The sequence below is a fragment of the Corvus kubaryi genome, unplaced genomic scaffold (genome assembly GCF_017639235.1).
Source record: "Corvus kubaryi isolate FWS band 111438036 unplaced genomic scaffold, C.kubaryi_AGA036_p1.0 134, whole genome shotgun sequence".
NCBI lineage: Eukaryota > Metazoa > Chordata > Aves > Passeriformes > Corvidae > Corvus > Corvus kubaryi.
Genome location: NW_024580668.1, coordinates 126,432 through 145,005, shown reverse-complemented (window position 1 = coordinate 145,005; position 18,574 = coordinate 126,432). Strand labels below are relative to the sequence as shown.

Here is an 18,574-nt window from a genome sequence, read left to right as displayed (position 1 = left end):
AAGTGGTCTCAAACTAATACCATGGCAGTTTTTAGGTGAAATGACCTACAGTAGCAATTAACCTTCCTTCATGGTGCCAGAGAGTCAGATTTTGTACGTGGCTTGAGACCATTTTCCCTCTAGGTTTTGATTCCTGGTTATATCAGTGTGGTCTGTATCAATCAACTTACTGTTGCAATTTCATAATGAAATCCCTGCATAAAGAGCTTAGAAGAAGCCTAAATGCATTATTGACAGAAACAACACAGTTTGTGCCAGATGGTTGCAGGATGCATTGATTAAAGCTGAACGGTTAATCCAACTCAGCCTTGGGTAAGTTAGCCCCAACCCTATTCTAGCATGAGCCCATACCTTCATCTACGTGTTGTCAGTTGGCTTTCTCTGCTCCTAACAAGAAGGAAGGGTTGGTGATGAACAGGTTTAATCTCCTTTGCAAGGTCATGCTGTTGACAGGTACCATGACGAATTCTTTACAAAATTGGAATTCTTCCTAGATCAAGAAAATTTTACCTAACTTGCTCTGATGCAGTTTTAACTATTAGGCACTGATAGAACAGGGAAATTAAATTTCTTGTTTCTCTGATTCTTGGTGTTTCTGGGTTTAAGAAGAGCACTGATATGGATCCAGATTTAGCTAGGTGGATGTCTATGGTAAGGATCCAGTCTTTGACCAAAACCTTGTCTTAAATAAACAGAAAAACCATTTGGCAGCACTGTGGCATTCAGTAATTGTTGTCAAAGACTTATTCATGTTACCCCAATTTATTCAAGTCCCTTGCTTATTTGTTTTTAGACAATAGTTATGTAATACATAGTGTTACCTGCCCTGAGTAGTCATCTAAAAATCTGATTCTGCAGAATCAAGCCTAAGAAGATGTAGATAGTAAGTCTGTTACCAGAATGGATAAAGCAGATAGCTAGAACTCACTGAACTCGTTATGGAAATTATTATGGGAGCTTTTTGTTGTCTTTGGTTCAGTGACAATTACAGAAATCAATACCTCCTAATACCTCACATTAGGGAATAGAATAATTTATCTAGAGAACAACTCTAGCAGACCCTTCTTGAGCAGTAGTTTGGACTAAATAGTTTTCCAAACGAAATGATTCTGTGGTTACAGCCCTCAGCCTTTTGCATAAGGCTGGCACAAAAGGTAGTGTATCAGGTTTCTTGTGAAACCAAAGATTAGATAACACTTAAAGAGCATGCAAGCTTTGGTCAGGGTTTCTGCATAAAGTGCTTTTCACCCTCAGTACTAGGGTGAACAGTATTAGCAGCTCCAGAAAGGCTGTGGAGGTGGTGCAGATAGTTACAGTTGTAAATCTTGAATTTAGAGAGAGAGAAATGAAAGAAGCATTATGATCTATGTTAACATGGTTGAGTCAAGTCTTTACTTGGGACTTCAGTATTTAGTCCTTACTGAAACAGTGGGAGAACTTCACTGAGGCAGGAGTAACCTCTCTGGATTTGGGTTCAGTCAGAGATAACAATGCCCTTTCTACTTGTGCTTCCTTCTGGTTTCTAATGTAACGTCCGAGCTCTTACATAGCTCTTGTGACTGAAACAAGAAAATAATTCTGAAATGTTTTTCCTCTTACAGGTTCTATGCAAGTGATGAATAAAACAAGACGTATCATGGAACACGGAGGTGCTCATTTCATCAATGCCTTTGTGACAACGCCCATGTGCTGCCCATCTCGCTCCTCTATTCTTACGGGGAAGTATGTCCACAACCACAACACTTACACTAACAATGAGAACTGTTCTTCTCCATCCTGGCAGGCTCAGCATGAAATACGCACGTTTGCAGTGTACCTCAACAATACAGGGTACAGGACAGGTAAGGCTGGGTCCATCTGAAAGCTTCCTTAGACTTGCTAGTACAGAGACTATCGTATATAATATTTTAATTCTAATTTCTTCTTTACTGCAGCAGTGCGTAATGCCAGAGCTTAAGTCTTCCATGTTGGTTTAGCTTCCTTGCGCTTTTACTTGAGGAAATTTTTATTTACAAATGAACAGTCAACAAAAAAACCAAGACTTTTGTTTTTCAGAAGGTGGGACTAAAATACTGTTCATGCTTGAACTGAAGGCCTAGCAAACGTAGAATATGGCCTACAATTACCTGAAGTGTGCAGAACAACCAAGAAAAATGCTATGAAAAGGAATTAGTGTTCTGACTTTTTTCATAAAACTGATATATTAAGCAAATTAAGAATGAAAGGGAAGGGACTGCTCCTTTTGTGCTTTGGGACAGTCAGCTGGTGTGATTTCTCTAGACAATCAATTCCCAGAAAGGTGTTTAGGATAAATAATGACTGAGGAATAATTGGCGAGATGAAATGCACTCCTGAGAAACAAATTAGCCTCTTTTCATGCAGTGCTTGTCAGGAACAAATATCCTGTAGAAAGGATTTCAGAAAACATATAGCATATGTTTCACACCTAATTTCTTCTTGCTTCCCCCGACATCAGATTCAGGTCCTTGCCTGTGACAGTGGTTTTGTTACATTTCTTGCCTTTTGTCATGATGAGAAATGAGCATAAACCTGGTTCTTTTTGTGATATTTATAGTGTATATGTACTGCAGTATTGTATTATACTCATTAGTAATAGTATGTGTTTTTTTTCCTTGAATTCATAGTTATTTGATGCTTCCAGAAACTAATATAAGCCTTGAATAGTAATTGTAACAAGATCATTATTTTCTTTCTGACTATTCAAGTGAGTTTTATGTGTTATTTCTTCTAAGTTTCAGTCTTAAGTAAGTGATTTCCTTGTTTTGTTTTTCTAAAATGAAGATCTGAATTAATTTGGAAAGAACTAAACTAGGGGAAGTGCACATATCTTATTAATTGCTTGCTGTGTCCCTCCGTTTATCATTCCTGGCACCAATACCAGTGAGCATATGAGTACAAACCAAGGTTAATGTTTTATTCTTCATAGATTATTTGGTTTGTGTTTACTGAGCTTTGTCTGTTGTAATAATTTTTATATTTAGTGGTTGTATTTCAAGAACCGGCAATTTTTACCAACTTGAGTAGCTATTGCAAGGTGTTCATATGTCTTTTTTTTTTTTTTACATTAACTTAATGTTTAAATTTAGACCCAAGATCTTAGTGAATCTATATTACATATTCATTCTACCTCTCTTAATGTGGAAACTAAATTTATTGGAACACACAGAAATAGGGCTTTTAGAAGTACAAAGTGATCGTAAGGTGAAAATGAGATCCTCATTCATGTAGTTAAATGTGACATGTTGTTATACAAATTTAAATGGAATTTGCTGTAATTGGAGGCTGGCATTCATTTCTGTTCTCCAGTTAAAGGCTGGAGTTATCCACTATGAAGGATGTCAGCAGTAATAAGGTATTTTTTATCTTTTTTTCCCCCCCCCCGCAAAGATATTAGCGTTACCTGCTTCAGAAACAGCAGGAGATTGTATTTGAGAACCTTGTCTACTCAGTTTCTCAAGTTTCAAAAGAAACTTGCTAAGAAGAATACTTTGAAGATTATGAATAAAGTTTCTCTGAAATGGAGAGACCTCCTTGAACATGACTACAGTGAACAAAGGAAGATGTGGAAAGCACAGGAATTCATTTGTTGGGTTTTATTTTTTATTTTTGAAGTCCTTTGTAGTACTGGTTTGCTCTGCAAACATACAGTTTAGCTTCTTAATTCCTTGGTTTTGGTGTGGTTTGTTTGTTTGTTGGTTTTGGGGTTTTTTTGTTAGGTCGGTTTTGGATTTTTTAAGGAGTAGAAAAAGAGGCAATGAGGAGTAAAGCTTTTTGAGGCTTGCTTTTGTATTTCAGTTGACAACCTTGGAATGAGAAAGCTTTTTAATTGATTCATAACCCAGGCCTTCTCCCTGTGTTTTTTCTCTTCTCTTTTCTCTTTTGTGTTATCTTGAAGGCAGAAATTGTACTCTCCTACTCCACTTCATAGCTTCCATCTGTTTTTCTTTCCTGCTGCTGGTTTCACATCTCCTTTGCCTCTTCTCTATCCATTGTGATTTCCCTGTGTTTTGTTTAGTTGCAAAAGATGATTCTTCTGGGGATCAGTCTTTCTGCACTGTAGTGTGTTCTCTGGGGTAGTGGCATTTGTGGCTGGGATCTATAGAGACTTGTGCAGCTGCTGACACCTTTGGGAATGTGCTAGTCGCATGCAGGCAGGAGAGAGCAGTGTGGTGCAGGTTTTTCTGGCACAAGTTGCAAGTGAAAAATAGATGGAAAAGGTATGTCTTTCCCCCAGCTGTTTCTTCGGTTTCAGCCTTGGGTGTCAGTTTTACGTTTTTTAACTTTGGCACGTTAAAAACCTTGACCAACTTTGTTAGGCACTGTACTTGAAAGAATAGAGGGGCTGAGCTCAAGGGAAGTTCAGTCTTTGGCTGTAACAGCCAGGATTTTGACTGTCATGCATAGGCTTGCTGTCACTTTATGTCCATCAATTAAATATCATGGTGTAGTGGTTTGGTCTAAAATACTCATTACTGTTTATCTTCTGTGAGATAAGAATTAGGAGAAATGCAAAGCAGGCATCAAACTTGAAAGAATATAAAGAAGTTTGTTAACAGACCTAAAAGAAGGGAAAAAAAAAAATTATACCACCTTCAGAACTCTCCTCCTCCCCCCACCTTCCTCCCTTCTCCCACTGATAATGTAAAAAGACAACCCTTGAGATGTTCAGTCTGTTTACCACTGTCATAATAACCTTGTTCAGTCCATTTAGAAAGAGAAGTCTCTTCTTGCTCATGCTATGAAAACATCATCACAACGAGACAGCCACCCACTTCCAAATATCGTTCAGTCCATTTAGGAAGAGGAGTCTCTCTGCCTGCGTGTGAGTCCCTTCCCCCGACTTGCAGCTTGTTCAAGGTCACACACAGATAGCAATTGGTTTTCCCGCGTTCGAGGGTCCACTCTTGAAGTGTTTTGGGGTACCATTTTAAGGTTGAGCCGTTCAGAAACAAAAACAGAGGCCCTTCTCCTTCCCTGGGAGCAAAGGGTCTTCCTCATCTTCATTGTTAGGACTATCTCTGGGAGCATCTCTAGGAACTGAGGTTTTCTCCTTTCCCATTTGGAGCAAAAGTCCTCATCTGGTTCATCTCTCCCTGTCCAAACTTCTCATGAAATTACAGCTGCGTCAGCATCTGCCTATCTCAGCGCAGGTGCTTTTGCTCACGAGTTGAACACTCCACCCCCCAGATCTTCATGGAATTACAACGGGATACTCTGATATATCATAGCTTCACAACAGAATTTCAGCTTTAAGCATCTCCTCTCTCTCTTCCCTCAGGGTTTCAGCTGTTCACAGCAGTAAAAGGGTTAATCTCACCTCGGCCTTGCAGCTTTGCAGCTGGAATGTTGAATTTTTCTTATCGCAGTGGAGAGGGGGGAGAGCCGAGCTGCTCCGGCTGCCCACGGCAAGGCAGTGGGGGGGGTTCCATGGCTGGAACAGGTCCATGGCTTCAGGATGGCCGTGGCCCGGCCCGGCCTGGCCCAAGCAGGGCCTGGCTGGGCCCGCTGGCCCCCACACGGGGCCTGCAGCCACTTGTCCCAGCGCCGGAAACGAGAGAGAGCTTGGAGGGGGAGTTTGCCTATTCTTAAATGTGGATCACAGAGGTGGTCACAACTTTAAGTGGCTCAGAGAATTGTCCATATTCAAACTGGCCAGCTGATAGGTTCTATCGGTTCCCAGAGGAAGCTGTCAGCACCCCTTAGCAAGGACATCCCTTCCGGGACTATGCTTGCTAACCTATGACACATGGGAATACAGAGGGTGGGTTTTCCTTCTACAAGGGAAGCCATTGAGGCAATAGGCATTACAAGTATGTTGTGTTCTGCATTAACCTGTCTCACAGTTTAAAAACTGCCAGTGTCCTGAATAGCAACACGTGTTCTTGTTATGTAGCCACTACACCTTCCCACAACATGAGTTCCCAATCTCAGTATATTCTCCTATAGCATAAAGTGGGAAATTGGGCAAGGAGAACAGTTTATCTAAGTAAACCAATTCAGTTGATGAATCAATCTTTAGAAAGTCACTAAGCTACATCTGAATCATGACTAACTTAAAATAGTGGATGCTGGTACTTCAGCTTAGAGTAGGACATTACTAGAATGGAAAAGAAACAAAGAGATCCTGTGACAAGCATTTGTGAATGGCAGTTCTCTGCCAAGTGTTCCTGGTAAATATTTATAGAAAAAAGGATCTGTTTTCTATGAACATATGCATCTCTTTCTCTGAGAAGGGTTTTAAAATGCACAATGCATTGTTGTATACTTGGGTCCTGCAGCAACAAATACCAAGATGTTATATTGAAATACAGGTTTAAACTTTTTTTTGACATTACTGAATGAGAAAAGCTTCTCTTTTCCGCTTGTCCAGCTGGCTGAATGATGAGGTCTTAAATTGATGACTGATTCTAAGGTATTTTGTCAGCCTTCTCTGCAGTCAGGAAATGAAAAGACATGTTTTATCTTAAGAAATTCAAAAGAACTAGGGATGGTAGGTCAATTGCAGCCTGGCAGAAGGACACTTTTGCTTCAGTGATTCTTCTGAGAGAGTTCTGTTAATTTATGTTAGGGCTGAATGTGGCTCAGTATGCACCAAATGCAGTACACATTTTGACTAACTTACCTTCCTTGTTCCTGTTGAGCAGTACCCTATAGTACAGCTACCCCTATTCAGTTAAATGAACGTATTAACAAAGGCAAAAGCTGCTGCTTCTATGGTGATGTGTGGGTATCTCTTTGTGGTGGTAAGTCTGTACTTGAATTATACAAAGAATTAATAAAATGCCATTTTGAACCAATCGTGTATTTTGAACCTAGAGAAAAGTGGGTTTGGGAGGTCCAACTCTGCCATTATGAAATATTTATTTGGAATAAAAGTAATAATCATTCTTAGCGTTTTCATGGGGCTTTACAATAATCAACTAATGAATTAATTAAAATTCAGTGACAGCTTTCCATTTCCTTCCATTAATATTAGAGTAAGAAGATACAGGGGCTGACTCCATTCAAGTAATTATTTTGTACTTCACTGTCTGAGCTTTTGCTATTTTAAAGTGATTTTAACATTAAATTGGAAGAAGGAGAAGAAAGGCTATTGGTGAATAGCCTTTGAGGTTCATTCCTCCTTTAATAAACATGTGACCAGTTTTTAATATCTAGATACAGGTCAGGAATAAGACTCTTAGATTAACTGTTCCCTGCTGTAGAATTTGCTCTATGCAATAGTTGCTGCTTGCTATTTTTTCTTACAGAAATACTTAAAAACTTAAGTTGATCTTTGTGTATAATAGCTTGATGAGGAATAACGAGTGACCTAAAAACTCAAAGCATAGACAGAAGTAGAAACAGAATTGTGAAGTACTTTCTACAAGGTCCCATGCAGATGAAAACCAACACAAAGAAGAGATGCAAGTTTTCATCCACCCTCCAGTGCCCTAGCCACTATGCCATACTGCACTCTGTCATGTTATCTGCATATAATGAAAACAGATTATCCAGATCAGAGTAACAACCTATTTGCAGAACAGATGGCTTTTGCAGTCGATGAAGGACTGCAGGCCGTTGTTAAAAATAATAACCAAGTGATTTAAAAGTCAGACTTAATTTTTAGAAGTGATTTGCTCGACTAGGAACTGAAGTGTTGGATACGTCCAGGACATTTTGGTAACTTACAAAACTGGGTAGCAGGTTTCTGAATTATTTATCTAGAAGGTAAATTAGTTTCCATAGGTCCTCTGCTCTCTGTATAGAAATATTACTGTCTTAGCAAGGCCTGTTGTCCATTAGATAGTTTGAGACTATCGGGCTTGAAATTGATGTGAAAGAAAGATTCTGCAGAGTGTCTATATCATGGATAGCTGTTATTGCAAAAGGAAACCAAGGATCTACGATGAGTCCTCATGTATAGCCCAGATCTACTGACTCAGTCCATCTTACTACTTCTTCTGATAGGCTTGGTTCATGGTGGTGAGTTAGTAAGATGGTCTTTCAAAATCATCAAGCTTATTTTACTAGCGTAATGTACTCAGGACAATTTTTCCTAAGTTGTTTTTCCTGTATGTTTAAGGTGTGAGTGTTCTGTATCGCCCACATGGTTCTATACCTGTCCTCCACAGCAGTGATGCACAATTGAGTTGGCACTGGAAGAATTTAGTGATATGGGAGTTCAAATAAGCTGTATGCCTTAATGAAGTGCATAGGAGAACAGTAATGTTTCCAGAGACTTGCCAGTGCCTACAGCATAAAATTTGCAGATAGATTCTAATTCCAGTTTCTGAAAGTTGAATTTCTATTTCTTTGAATTTAAGCAAGCTCGTGTCTTTTTGTATGTTTTGGTAGCAAAAGTACTGCCCTGAGACCTTTGTCTTGTCTTCCAAGTTAGAGACAATAGCACTTTGCATCCCTGCCTGTGTGTTATGTGTGGGAGGACTAGGTACATTTTTGAGATGGAGGCATTTCAGAACTGTAAGAGGTTATTGGTTGATTACAAAAAAAGTGTCAAATATATTTTTTTGTCAAAAGTAAAAGGTAAATGTACAGACAATAAACGACTGTAAAATCTAGATGACTTTTTATTCAGTGTATATCTTGTTGAAAGGAAGTCTGTGATTATACTGAACTGTGGTTGGACTTTTCACCTAATTGGATTCAGTAAGACTTTATTATTTTTATTCATGAACTAATGCTTTTAGTAGGTTTCTTCCTGGTTTATTGGTAGATGGGAAAACACCCAACTTTGTTAAAATACAGCAAATAATTATTCTTGTGCGGAATATCCTAATAGCTCCCTGAAACTTGGCAACCAGGTTTTCTTCAGATCCTATGAACAAAATGGCTCTAAATGAAATTCTTTCAGGGGTTGCCCAAACAGCATAGTGCAGACTTTGGTATTTTAGTAAAGATTCAGCATTAAGCTGGGTAAACTTTTGCTTAGAGTAAAAAAGCATTTTAAAAGTTATTTTAAAAAGTCTGACAATCTACTATTGAGGAGGTTTTTGAGTTTTACATGTGGAAGAGGAAGAAATCTTGCATGTGGAAAGAGGAGGATAAATCTAAATGTTAAGATTCTTCTGTGCTCATGGTGTATAAAAGGGGGGGCGTGATGCCCATGGTAAATTTTTATTAAAATGTCTCGCTATTGTGGTTTTGACATTAGGAAACGTTTTATGGAAAATCTGAATTGTCAGGATTGGCTGCCAAGGTGTATGAGCAGACTGAGGAGTGCTAGTGAGGTGTGTCGTAAAGGAGCGTTCTCAGCCGCGGCACCAGCAAGCACTCCCACTGCCCGGTGTAGGAAATCATGCTGTTATGATACACCAAGGTATCATGTCCTGAATTGTAATAAAGATTGGTGACATAAAGATTACCATTTCTACATTTTTTTTCCTTTTAACTTTCAAAGGGTGCCCGAGAGGGATGTTCAGAAAGATATTTGTGCCTTACGGTTCTAGTTGGGTTTAAACTTTTGTAAGCTGTCCTAGGCATCAGTGAAAAGGACCTTTGGTCCCAATTCCATTGGAAATTTGCTTATCTGAGAAGGACAAGCAACACTTGGCTCACCATCAGCATTCTTTGGTTTGATTCCTTGTTGACCATTTCAAGGTATTTAGTTTGAGTACTTTTGTTTTATTTGGCTTCATCTGCTCCCCTCCCACCAATTCCCCTGTAAATAGATCTTGGCACTGATCCTTGGCAACCACTGAGGAATGTGCAATGCAAATTCAGGAAGAAGAACAAAGGTGTCACAAAGATTACTGTGCTTTGCCTTTGTCCTGCTAGATATCAGACTAGTCCCCTGCGAGATAGTGGATGGAGCATGTGATAGCACACTGCACTATCAGTGTGCTGCAAGGTAGAGAAAAATTGGCCATCAGTGCACAGTAGACTAAAATGTGTGTGTGAATACACACCTGTGTTTCTCCTCTTAATCTACCTGGTGAAGTACTTCAATGGATTCATCATATCAAGGACTGTTGCAGACATACAAGAGACAAGAAACAGTAAAAGGTACTCAGAACCCAGTCTTCCTTAGCATCTTGAAACTGATGTTACTAAAGGGATCTGATAACAAAATGTAGTCTTAAGCCCCTCTTTGCATCCTTGAAAATACTCTAAGATTGAGGGACTCACTGTATGTTTTATGCAACTCATTAGATTTCCTGCAGTTACTAAGGTAATAATACTAATGCCACATCTTCTAACCCTTACAGTAGTGTCATATTTTCAGTTGTCACAAAAGTTGCTGACTGGGACCATTTTGTTGACTATTTTGAAGGTGGCTTCAGCAGTTAGGAGTTACTGATTTTTGGAAAGCTTGGTCAGTTATTTTGATACCTAAAAAGAACTGGTATCTCTTGAAAACATCTTACCCATGGAACCAAATTTAATACTGAATTACAGGATTTTATCTTGGAACTCCCTTATTTCTGCAGTAAACCCATTAATTTCACGAGGTTTATTCCACTGTATATTGTCAGTCTAAGAGTATATTTGGCCATGATGTGAAGGCAAAATGTAGTTGACCTTTGGGCTAACTGGTTGTTCCATGCAATGCCAAGAGTACTTTCTCATCTGCTTTCCTCTGATTGTCTCTCGGGACAAAAATACTGAAAGTAATTTTTGCTAGATATACCTCAGAAAAAAGGACAGAAGTGTTCCCTCGCTCCCCCCACTCCATCCCTATACTAAGGGATTGGGCAATTGTAGCTCACTGTTCAACTTTGAGCTGGGGAAAACTGATACCAGATACAGAAGTAAAAGATTTTAAAGAGATAAACAAATCTTTAGGAGTAATTAATACTCATGCTCAAAACCCAAGTTAATATCTGGAAAATTGTCTGTTGAAATAGCTCAGAAAAACAATGTTCTAAATAAATTTTTTAAGTACTTTATGCACAGCATTCATGTTTAAATGTAGAGTGTTAATATCTTAAAACATGAGTTTTAATTTCACACTCTTAGTGGGAAGTTCAATTTCATGGGGCACTAATAGGTGGATGGATGCAGCTCAGCAGCGTGAAGGATATGAAGAGTCTAGGAGGAAGAACGTGTGGTCTGATTCCAAGTATATCAGGCACTGAAAAAGAAAATATAATGGTAATCGTGGTCCAGTTTCTCATATACATAGGTTGTAAATCAAAATATCTACATTATAGAGATACAAATTAAAAAAACAGATGCAAGCTTAAAACTCAGAACTTACCTTAAATCTATTGTAATGGAGAGGACAAAATTATTTTAAGAAAAAACAGAAAGGAAACAATCTCTTTAACTATGGTGTTTCTGTTATGCCTTCTTACTACACTTCTGTTTTCTACCCCTAGCTTTCTTTGGAAAGTACCTTAATGAATACAATGGCTCCTATGTGCCTCCTGGTTGGAAAGAATGGGTTGGATTACTTAAAAATTCTCGATTTTACAACTACACACTCTGTAGAAACGGAGTGAAGGAGAAGCATGGATATGACTACTCCAGGGTAGGTCCTGTTGATTTATTTCTATTTACATTTAGACATGACCATAAGAAAGCTGTACTTTATGGTTTCAGTCTCTTTTTATACTTGAAAGCCAGTGCGTGTAACATTATCTACAACTGGTAACAGTAGTGTTTGGGCATGGTTACCTTCCATTCTGGGAGTGTCTGGGAGTTACTGAAAACATTACTACCAGCAGTGGAAACAAGTAAAATATTCTGAGACTGTATTAGATACTACAAGCTGAAGATGCTGTGTGTTAGCTATTTCTGTGCTTTGTATGTAATTATTGTGTCAGCGGAGTTACACAAGCATTAATGAGATAAGAATCCGTTTCCCTCCAGCTAGACCAATCCTTTTAGTATAAGCAACTTGTTTCACAGCCACAATATTATGGAGTGTTCACAGAATCTTGGGACAATTTATGATAATTCTGAATGTGTGGAGAATTTAAATATTTTGTTTGTATTTCTGTGCATACAGATGCATATGTTTCTTAATATCCTTTCAAGGATGTTATATCCTGACCAAACTTACAAAAATGCTTGATAGTCATTGTCAAACACAGTATTATTTTTTTCCTCATCTAACATGTTACAGCTCAATACCTGCTTGCAGTCAGGCATATGTTTATTTCAGCTAAAAGTGTTCCTTTCCAAAGGAACCAGCTTCAGTGAAGTCCTAAAGTGGGCAGAAGTGACTCTGAAGTAGGATGGTAACTAAATCTATCCATAAACTGCTCTAGTTTTAGTGTATCACTAAGGAAGTTGACTCATTCTGAAGTGATTTGTAATGTATATTTGTTTAACAGATGTTTTGTTCGCTTTCTCTTATTGATGGCAAATCCTGCCTTCCTATTTGTGTTTCATTAGCATAGTGTTCACAGCCAGTTTTTCCTTTAAAAGGTTGGTGTCTGTGGTTTCCTCTCTGTGATTTCCGTTTTCCTTTGCCCTATTTGCCTTTTATAATTGAATGTACTTTGTGCTGAGAGATAAAACTTCACAGTCTTCTAGGGCTGCCTTTTCCATCATCAGCTGCTAAAGAGAAGGTGCAAACTAGTGTACAGAATTATTTGTCTTCTGTTTTCCTTCTGATCTATGAAGAATGATAGAGCTAATCTTTACAGCCATGTACTAAAATGTTGTGATGGAAATATATCTTCTGTGGAACAGTGTCAGTCAAGTGATTTCATAGGCACTGTTCTCCATCTCCATTGTACCAAGGAGCCAACAGGGAGCTTTATGTTCCAATATATTCAACTGTTTGTGTATGCCAGACTTGAAAATGTTAAGGTTTTCACTTGTTTTAGTTTTTCTTACTGATTTTGGTAATAAATAAATCAAAAAATAAGGCTGATGAAAAGACAGACTTTTTATAATCTTCATATTCTTGCATAATAAACAGCTACAGTAATAAACAGATGATAGCGTGCAGAGCAACAGCACTGGTTGATGTTAACACTGGAGTTCAAATGAGCAAACGGAAGCCGAATTGGAAGACTGTTTCTCTTTTTTTCCTGCCATTCTTGTTGCTGAAAATGTGATTTTGCAGCAATGAGCAATATAATCAAACTATTTTTTAGTCCTATCTGTTTAACCAGCTGATGTTAATTATGTGCCAGTGGAAAACTAGGAAAAAAAACCAAAACAACAGTTCATTTTGTCCTCTAAAGTAACTGCTAAGCTTCTCTGAAAATTAAATTCTTTCAGATTTTCTTACAAAATACATTCTACTTTGATTTTTCTTTTTCAGTTTCTGCCGACATCTTTTAGATGAATTTTAATTTCGTACAACTACAACCTCTATAATGTGGACCTTTAAAAAAAAACCAAAAGAAATCAGTTCAGTGAAATGTTTCTGTTTGGTCTTTTGGCCTGGTAAATGCTGGGTTTGTAGTGATTTTCACTTTTGACCATGTGGAAACCTGTCTCTTTAAAATGAAATTGGAGAACTCTGCTCTTCTAATGGCTAAATCAAAGAGGAGTTACAGGCTTAAAGTGATTGACCGGCTTAAAGAAGCAGCACAATGAAGATAAACAGCAGTGCATTTTTGAGAGCACTTCAGTATTCTCTCTTAGCTATGAATATCATCTCAGGCATTGAAAGCATGTTCAGAAGTCAGTTTTGCTTTGGTACGTTTTCCCTTCCCCTGCCTACTTTTATGAGTGGAAGTCCTTCATTTAATGCCTATTTAGAGTGAAAATACCATCCCAGGAACAGTCATAATCATGGCAGTTTAGTAACAGTCATGCCTTGTGTTGGGACCAGTGTGTAAAATTATAAATGGAGACTTTGCCAGCCTTGTTCTGGGATAGACAAGAAACAACTTGGGGGAAGTAAATATAGTCTGTGGAAAAGGCTTCCTTTGAATGACAAGCTGACTTTCAGACCAAGGATGCTAACAGAGGTGAAGAGGAGCAAGTGTCTTAACCATGGGCAGAAAGCTGTACTCAAAAGGAGATGCAATCCAGTCTATACCACACCTTGTACTTGTTGGCTTGACCATATGTTACATCTGATTTTACATTCTGCTGTGACATGACAGTTATTTTGGGTTTTTTTTTAAGGTGTAGTTTCATATCCTACTAATGTTTGATGGATATTTATACTTGTAGTGTTCCTGTGAAGCACCTAAGGGAGAGCATGGCTTGTCATTAAAAATCCTGTCTTCAATCCCTATAGCTCTTGCAGATATCATAAGAATGATAATGACACTCTTAGAAAGTATAGAGATAGTCCAACTCTTCTACAGGAAGATTTCTAAATTCTCAACAATATGTGCAATAGAGCTAGATCTCTATCAGATTGTCACTGTATTTTTGAATGAAGTCTTTCGTTCAATTAGCCCACAATCTTCTCATGTTAGTGACTTCTGGTTCAGAAGAAGGTTAAGAAAAAAGAATATTGAGCCATTTGGTTTTTCAAAGTATTTTTGTGATGTAAGGTTGGACTATACACCTTAGAAGATACCGACACTGATAATTTTTTTTCATTCATACCTGGTCATTGTATTTAGCATTGTGTTTTTCATAATGTAGTTACCCACTTTAGGAAGAAAGAGTACTATTTGATCTTCTTTAGTGTCATTCATTTCTGAGAAAAAGCTAGAAGCTGTTGGTTTTTGTTTTTCTAGGCACTGAAGAAAGAATTATTTGATTTTAGTTTTTTGAGATTTTAACATCTGTAACTTACTTCTTCCTCCTACCTTTCTTAGTGAAGTAGCTTTTTTTTCCCTATTTCTTATGGTACCTCAGACCTCTCCTTCCTATTACCTCCCAGTTTGAAATTCCTTTTCAAGTGTCTCATTATACGTTTGCTTCTACTTGCAGGATTATCTGACTGATCTGATTACCAATGACAGTATTACCTTCTTTAGAATATCAAAGAAGATGTATCCTCACAGGCCAGTACTGATGGTCATAAGCCATGCTGCTCCTCATGGCCCTGAAGATTCAGCCCCTCAGTACTCACAGCTCTTTCCTAATGCCTCACAACACATGTAAGGAAAAAACAAAACCTTTGATTGATTTTCAGGTTCTGGAGTATGGAAGTTCTGGGTACCTCTGGGTGAACAATGTTTTCTTTATAGTACTCTTGGCATAACTTGTCACAAATATTTAAGAGGAGTTTTCAGTGGCCTAGGTTTAAGAGTAAATGTAAAAATGCAGAATGTGTACATACAGTGAAGGAATGATACAAATTAGTTCTCTACTTTCCATTTTTCCCCTTGTTCCCAAATTCCAGGGAATCTCAGTGACAGATAAATCTCTCAATGATAAAGGGTTGCAGGCAGTTCTTACTGTTTGGTTGTCATGTGGATATTGTAAGGAAGGATCAGAGTGCAAGTGGAACACTTACAAATTGCCCTAAAGCAATAAGCAATACCCTGAACAAAGTCTTTGCCTAGTCGCCAAACCAGAAGGCAGTACACTGTGTGGTATGACTCCACACCTTTCCTTGTGGCAGCAGTGGCGAAGACTGTAAGTGGATTCTGTGGAAAAGAAAAGCCAAGTGAAAGTGGGATGGTAGTGCTTGACATTGGTTGATGTACACACTACATCATGTGGCGTTGCTAGTAATAGCTAAAAGCCAGTGGTATGGGTTTTAGTCAGGGTGCTGCTTTGCCTTGGAGCTCTGGTATGTACTTCTGTGGCTAATTTCTGCTGCTGTTCTCTTGATTCTCTACCATATTCTGGCTGGTATGACCATTCTGCCCTATACTGCAGACTCTCTCCATCTCATTCTGTAGAGCTCCTCTCTGTGAGCATCTTCAGTCATCTTGTTTGAAAATTATTCACAGAGAAAATCCCTCAGCTGCATGGTTTTCCTTTATTGCTGCCTGTATTGTGAGCTGTAGAGAATGTGGCAGCTGGGCAGTTTTAGCGGTGATCAGAATTCACTTCAATAGAGGGTACATTTTACCATCCATCTTTTTCAAGGTCAAATTCAGTCTGTCTGGGGCTTCCCTTCTGGATACATTCGAAGAAGTTGTTTCAGCTAGCTTCTAGGAATGTTACTTTTTTGTATTTTTCCCATAAGACAGACAAATCTGTTAAGGATTAAAGAGTTACATTTGTAGTAATCAAAGAAAATTGTGGGCTTTAGTTGGTCTAACTAGTGGGAGGTTTCAAATCAGCCAGGAAATTACAAAGTAAGCTGAAAAGGAGTTAGCGAAGCATTTTTGATTCATTCTGAGCATCACATAGCAACAGTTTCCGTAATGGTCAGCATTTTCAGAGAAGCAATGTCATTATTTCAACCACAATAACATTCTGAAATTCAAGAGACTATTAACAATACAGAGAGAATAGACAGCAGCACTTTCCTCCCTGTATGAAGAAGCCTCCACTTGCCACCTAAAAAAGTTTTTCAGATAGCATCTAACAGAGGCTTTCAGCATAAAACATTTCACTGTCAGATTATTAGTTTAATATTTATATTAAATGTCTTCTGACTGTCATATTCAGAGATACATTAGATACGCAGTATTTTGATGAGAAGTTTCAGCTGATGTTATTTTTTAGCTTAATAACTTACCTTGCTGCTCTCTTGCCTACACAAAACCAACAGTAGAAATTTCCCAAATAGGAATTTATCAGGAAATTCTGTGTTGGTTAGAGGAAAGTAAATGAGTATTTGCTATTTTTTCCTGTGTTACTGTGTTACTCTCTTGGCTTGCAGATTGGCACAGACCAAGTTTACTGCTTTGAATGAAAAAAGGAAGTCTAACCAAATTACCTAGGAAAAGTAATTTTTAACACTTTAGACTCTGTGCATGATGTCTTTGAGCCATGATGTGAAGAAATTGTAAAAGGTGGTCTTCAACCATAAGTAATAAGGAATAAATATAGTATGTAAGAATAGTATTTCTTGCAAATGTAAGCTATAATAATATCTTTTAATGAGTTGGTGATGTGGAGAGTTGACATCATGGTGGTAATATAAATCTTTTATTTAGGTTCAGCTAACCTGAAGTAATATAATTATGCATAGAAAAGTGATTGCTGGGACTCCCAACCATGTGAAACTGTGGACAATATTTTTCCTCATCACTTTAATGACGTCCCAGGATTGTGAGAACTTTGAGGGACAGTGAGATTCCAGGTGGATGTTGAACCCAGTTATTGGGATTTTGCAGGGACTTCAAGTAAAGGAGTTGGTGGCTGGAATGAGTCTTCAAAATACAGCCCTATTTTCCTCATCCCACTTTTCTTTGCAGGTCTTTAAAATCCGGCTGTGTATCCACTTCTGCTGCTCACATGCAATTGGATACCAGTAGACAGAGTGCCTGTGCTCCTCTGTTGCATAAGTGTGAAAGTATTCAAGTAGCCAGTCATGCTGAATTCCAAAAAGCTGTTAAAGAACATAGTAGAACCTCTACAGCAAGTTGTATAGTTATTTTTAAACAGCTTGCACAAGATGTAGTATTTGGTGCTAATGTGAGTGGAGTGAAAACAAAGCAATTACATGAGTAGGAGCTCTGTAATACGTGCTTCATCCTGATCATACTTGTGGAGTTAAGACTTCTGAGGCTAAGTCCCTTGGCCTTGAAATGTACACTTGTTAGTCTGAAATCACTCGAAAGATAAGGTATGTTTAATGTTTTCATAGATTTTATTCCCCCCCCCAAGTTGTTTTCATTTTCCCGTGTTTCATAACATGAAACTAGAAGACATTTCGAAAATAATCTTAATATTTTCTTGTGCACCTCAGATAGTACTTCCTATAGTGTTGATCAAATAGAAATTAATATTCATTACTGTCACTTTTTTCTACTTGGCTAAAACATTGTGGTTTTCTCTCATTTCCTTAGTACTCCCAGTTATAACTATGCTCCAAACCCAGACAAGCACTGGATAATGAGGTATACTGGTCCCATGAAACCCATACATATGGAGTTCACTAACATGCTACAGAGAAAGCGCCTTCAAACACTCATGTCTGTGGATGACTCTATGGAGATGGTAAGATTAATAGTCGCTTTTGTTTTGTTTTGTTTTTTGGCTAAACAGGTGCTTGTTTCTTGAGTTAAGCTCCACATAGTCCTGCATATGAAGATAAGGGAGAAAGAAGGTGGAGAAGGACCGCATCAGTTTTTTAATAGTGTGTAATCCTCTCACCTCTGATCGTTTTGTCTCTTTATTCAATGTGTAAGGTTCCTCATCTCCTAAAGACAGGTACTCTGAGTTGGGTGGTGTGAACAAGCTGACTTGATGCCACAGAACTACTGCTGATAAAGGGGAGGAGAAAGGGATTGCCTGAAAATCTATGCATCATAAAGCCTAAAAATGTACCTTTGATAAAGAAAGTCATCATATAGCCTGTTGGAAATAACTACCTAAATGTGTGTCTATTTTAATCTTGTGACACTGAGTTTGTGAGAGAAGAAAACAACAGCAGCAAAAAGTGATGATACAGGAGTCCTAACTGGAATGATCCCACGGTAAACCCAGCCCAGGAGGTTAAATATTGGAAGTAAATAAATACATAGATTGGTATTTTAAAATTACCTGCATCATCTAACAATGAGATTTCTTAATACAAACTATATGTCTCCCACAGAAAGATCTGGATTCACTAAAA

At 38.1% G+C, this 18,574-nt stretch overlaps 1 protein-coding gene across 7 annotated transcripts in view; it reads left to right on the top strand.

Annotated features, from left to right (window-relative positions):
* SULF2 (sulfatase 2) overlaps positions 1-18,574 on the top strand; it is a 124,708-nt gene that overhangs the window by 67,945 nt on the left and 38,189 nt on the right. For all 7 annotated transcript variants that reach the window (XM_042044241.1, XM_042044232.1, XM_042044254.1 and 4 more), the window contains 4 exons: positions 1,602-1,841; positions 11,343-11,494; positions 14,821-14,990; positions 17,805-17,955. In XM_042044241.1, the coding sequence (XP_041900175.1) occupies positions 1,602-1,841; positions 11,343-11,494; positions 14,821-14,990; positions 17,805-17,955 (713 nt within the window). The remainder of the gene's footprint in view (positions 1-1,601; positions 1,842-11,342; positions 11,495-14,820; positions 14,991-17,804; positions 17,956-18,574) is intronic.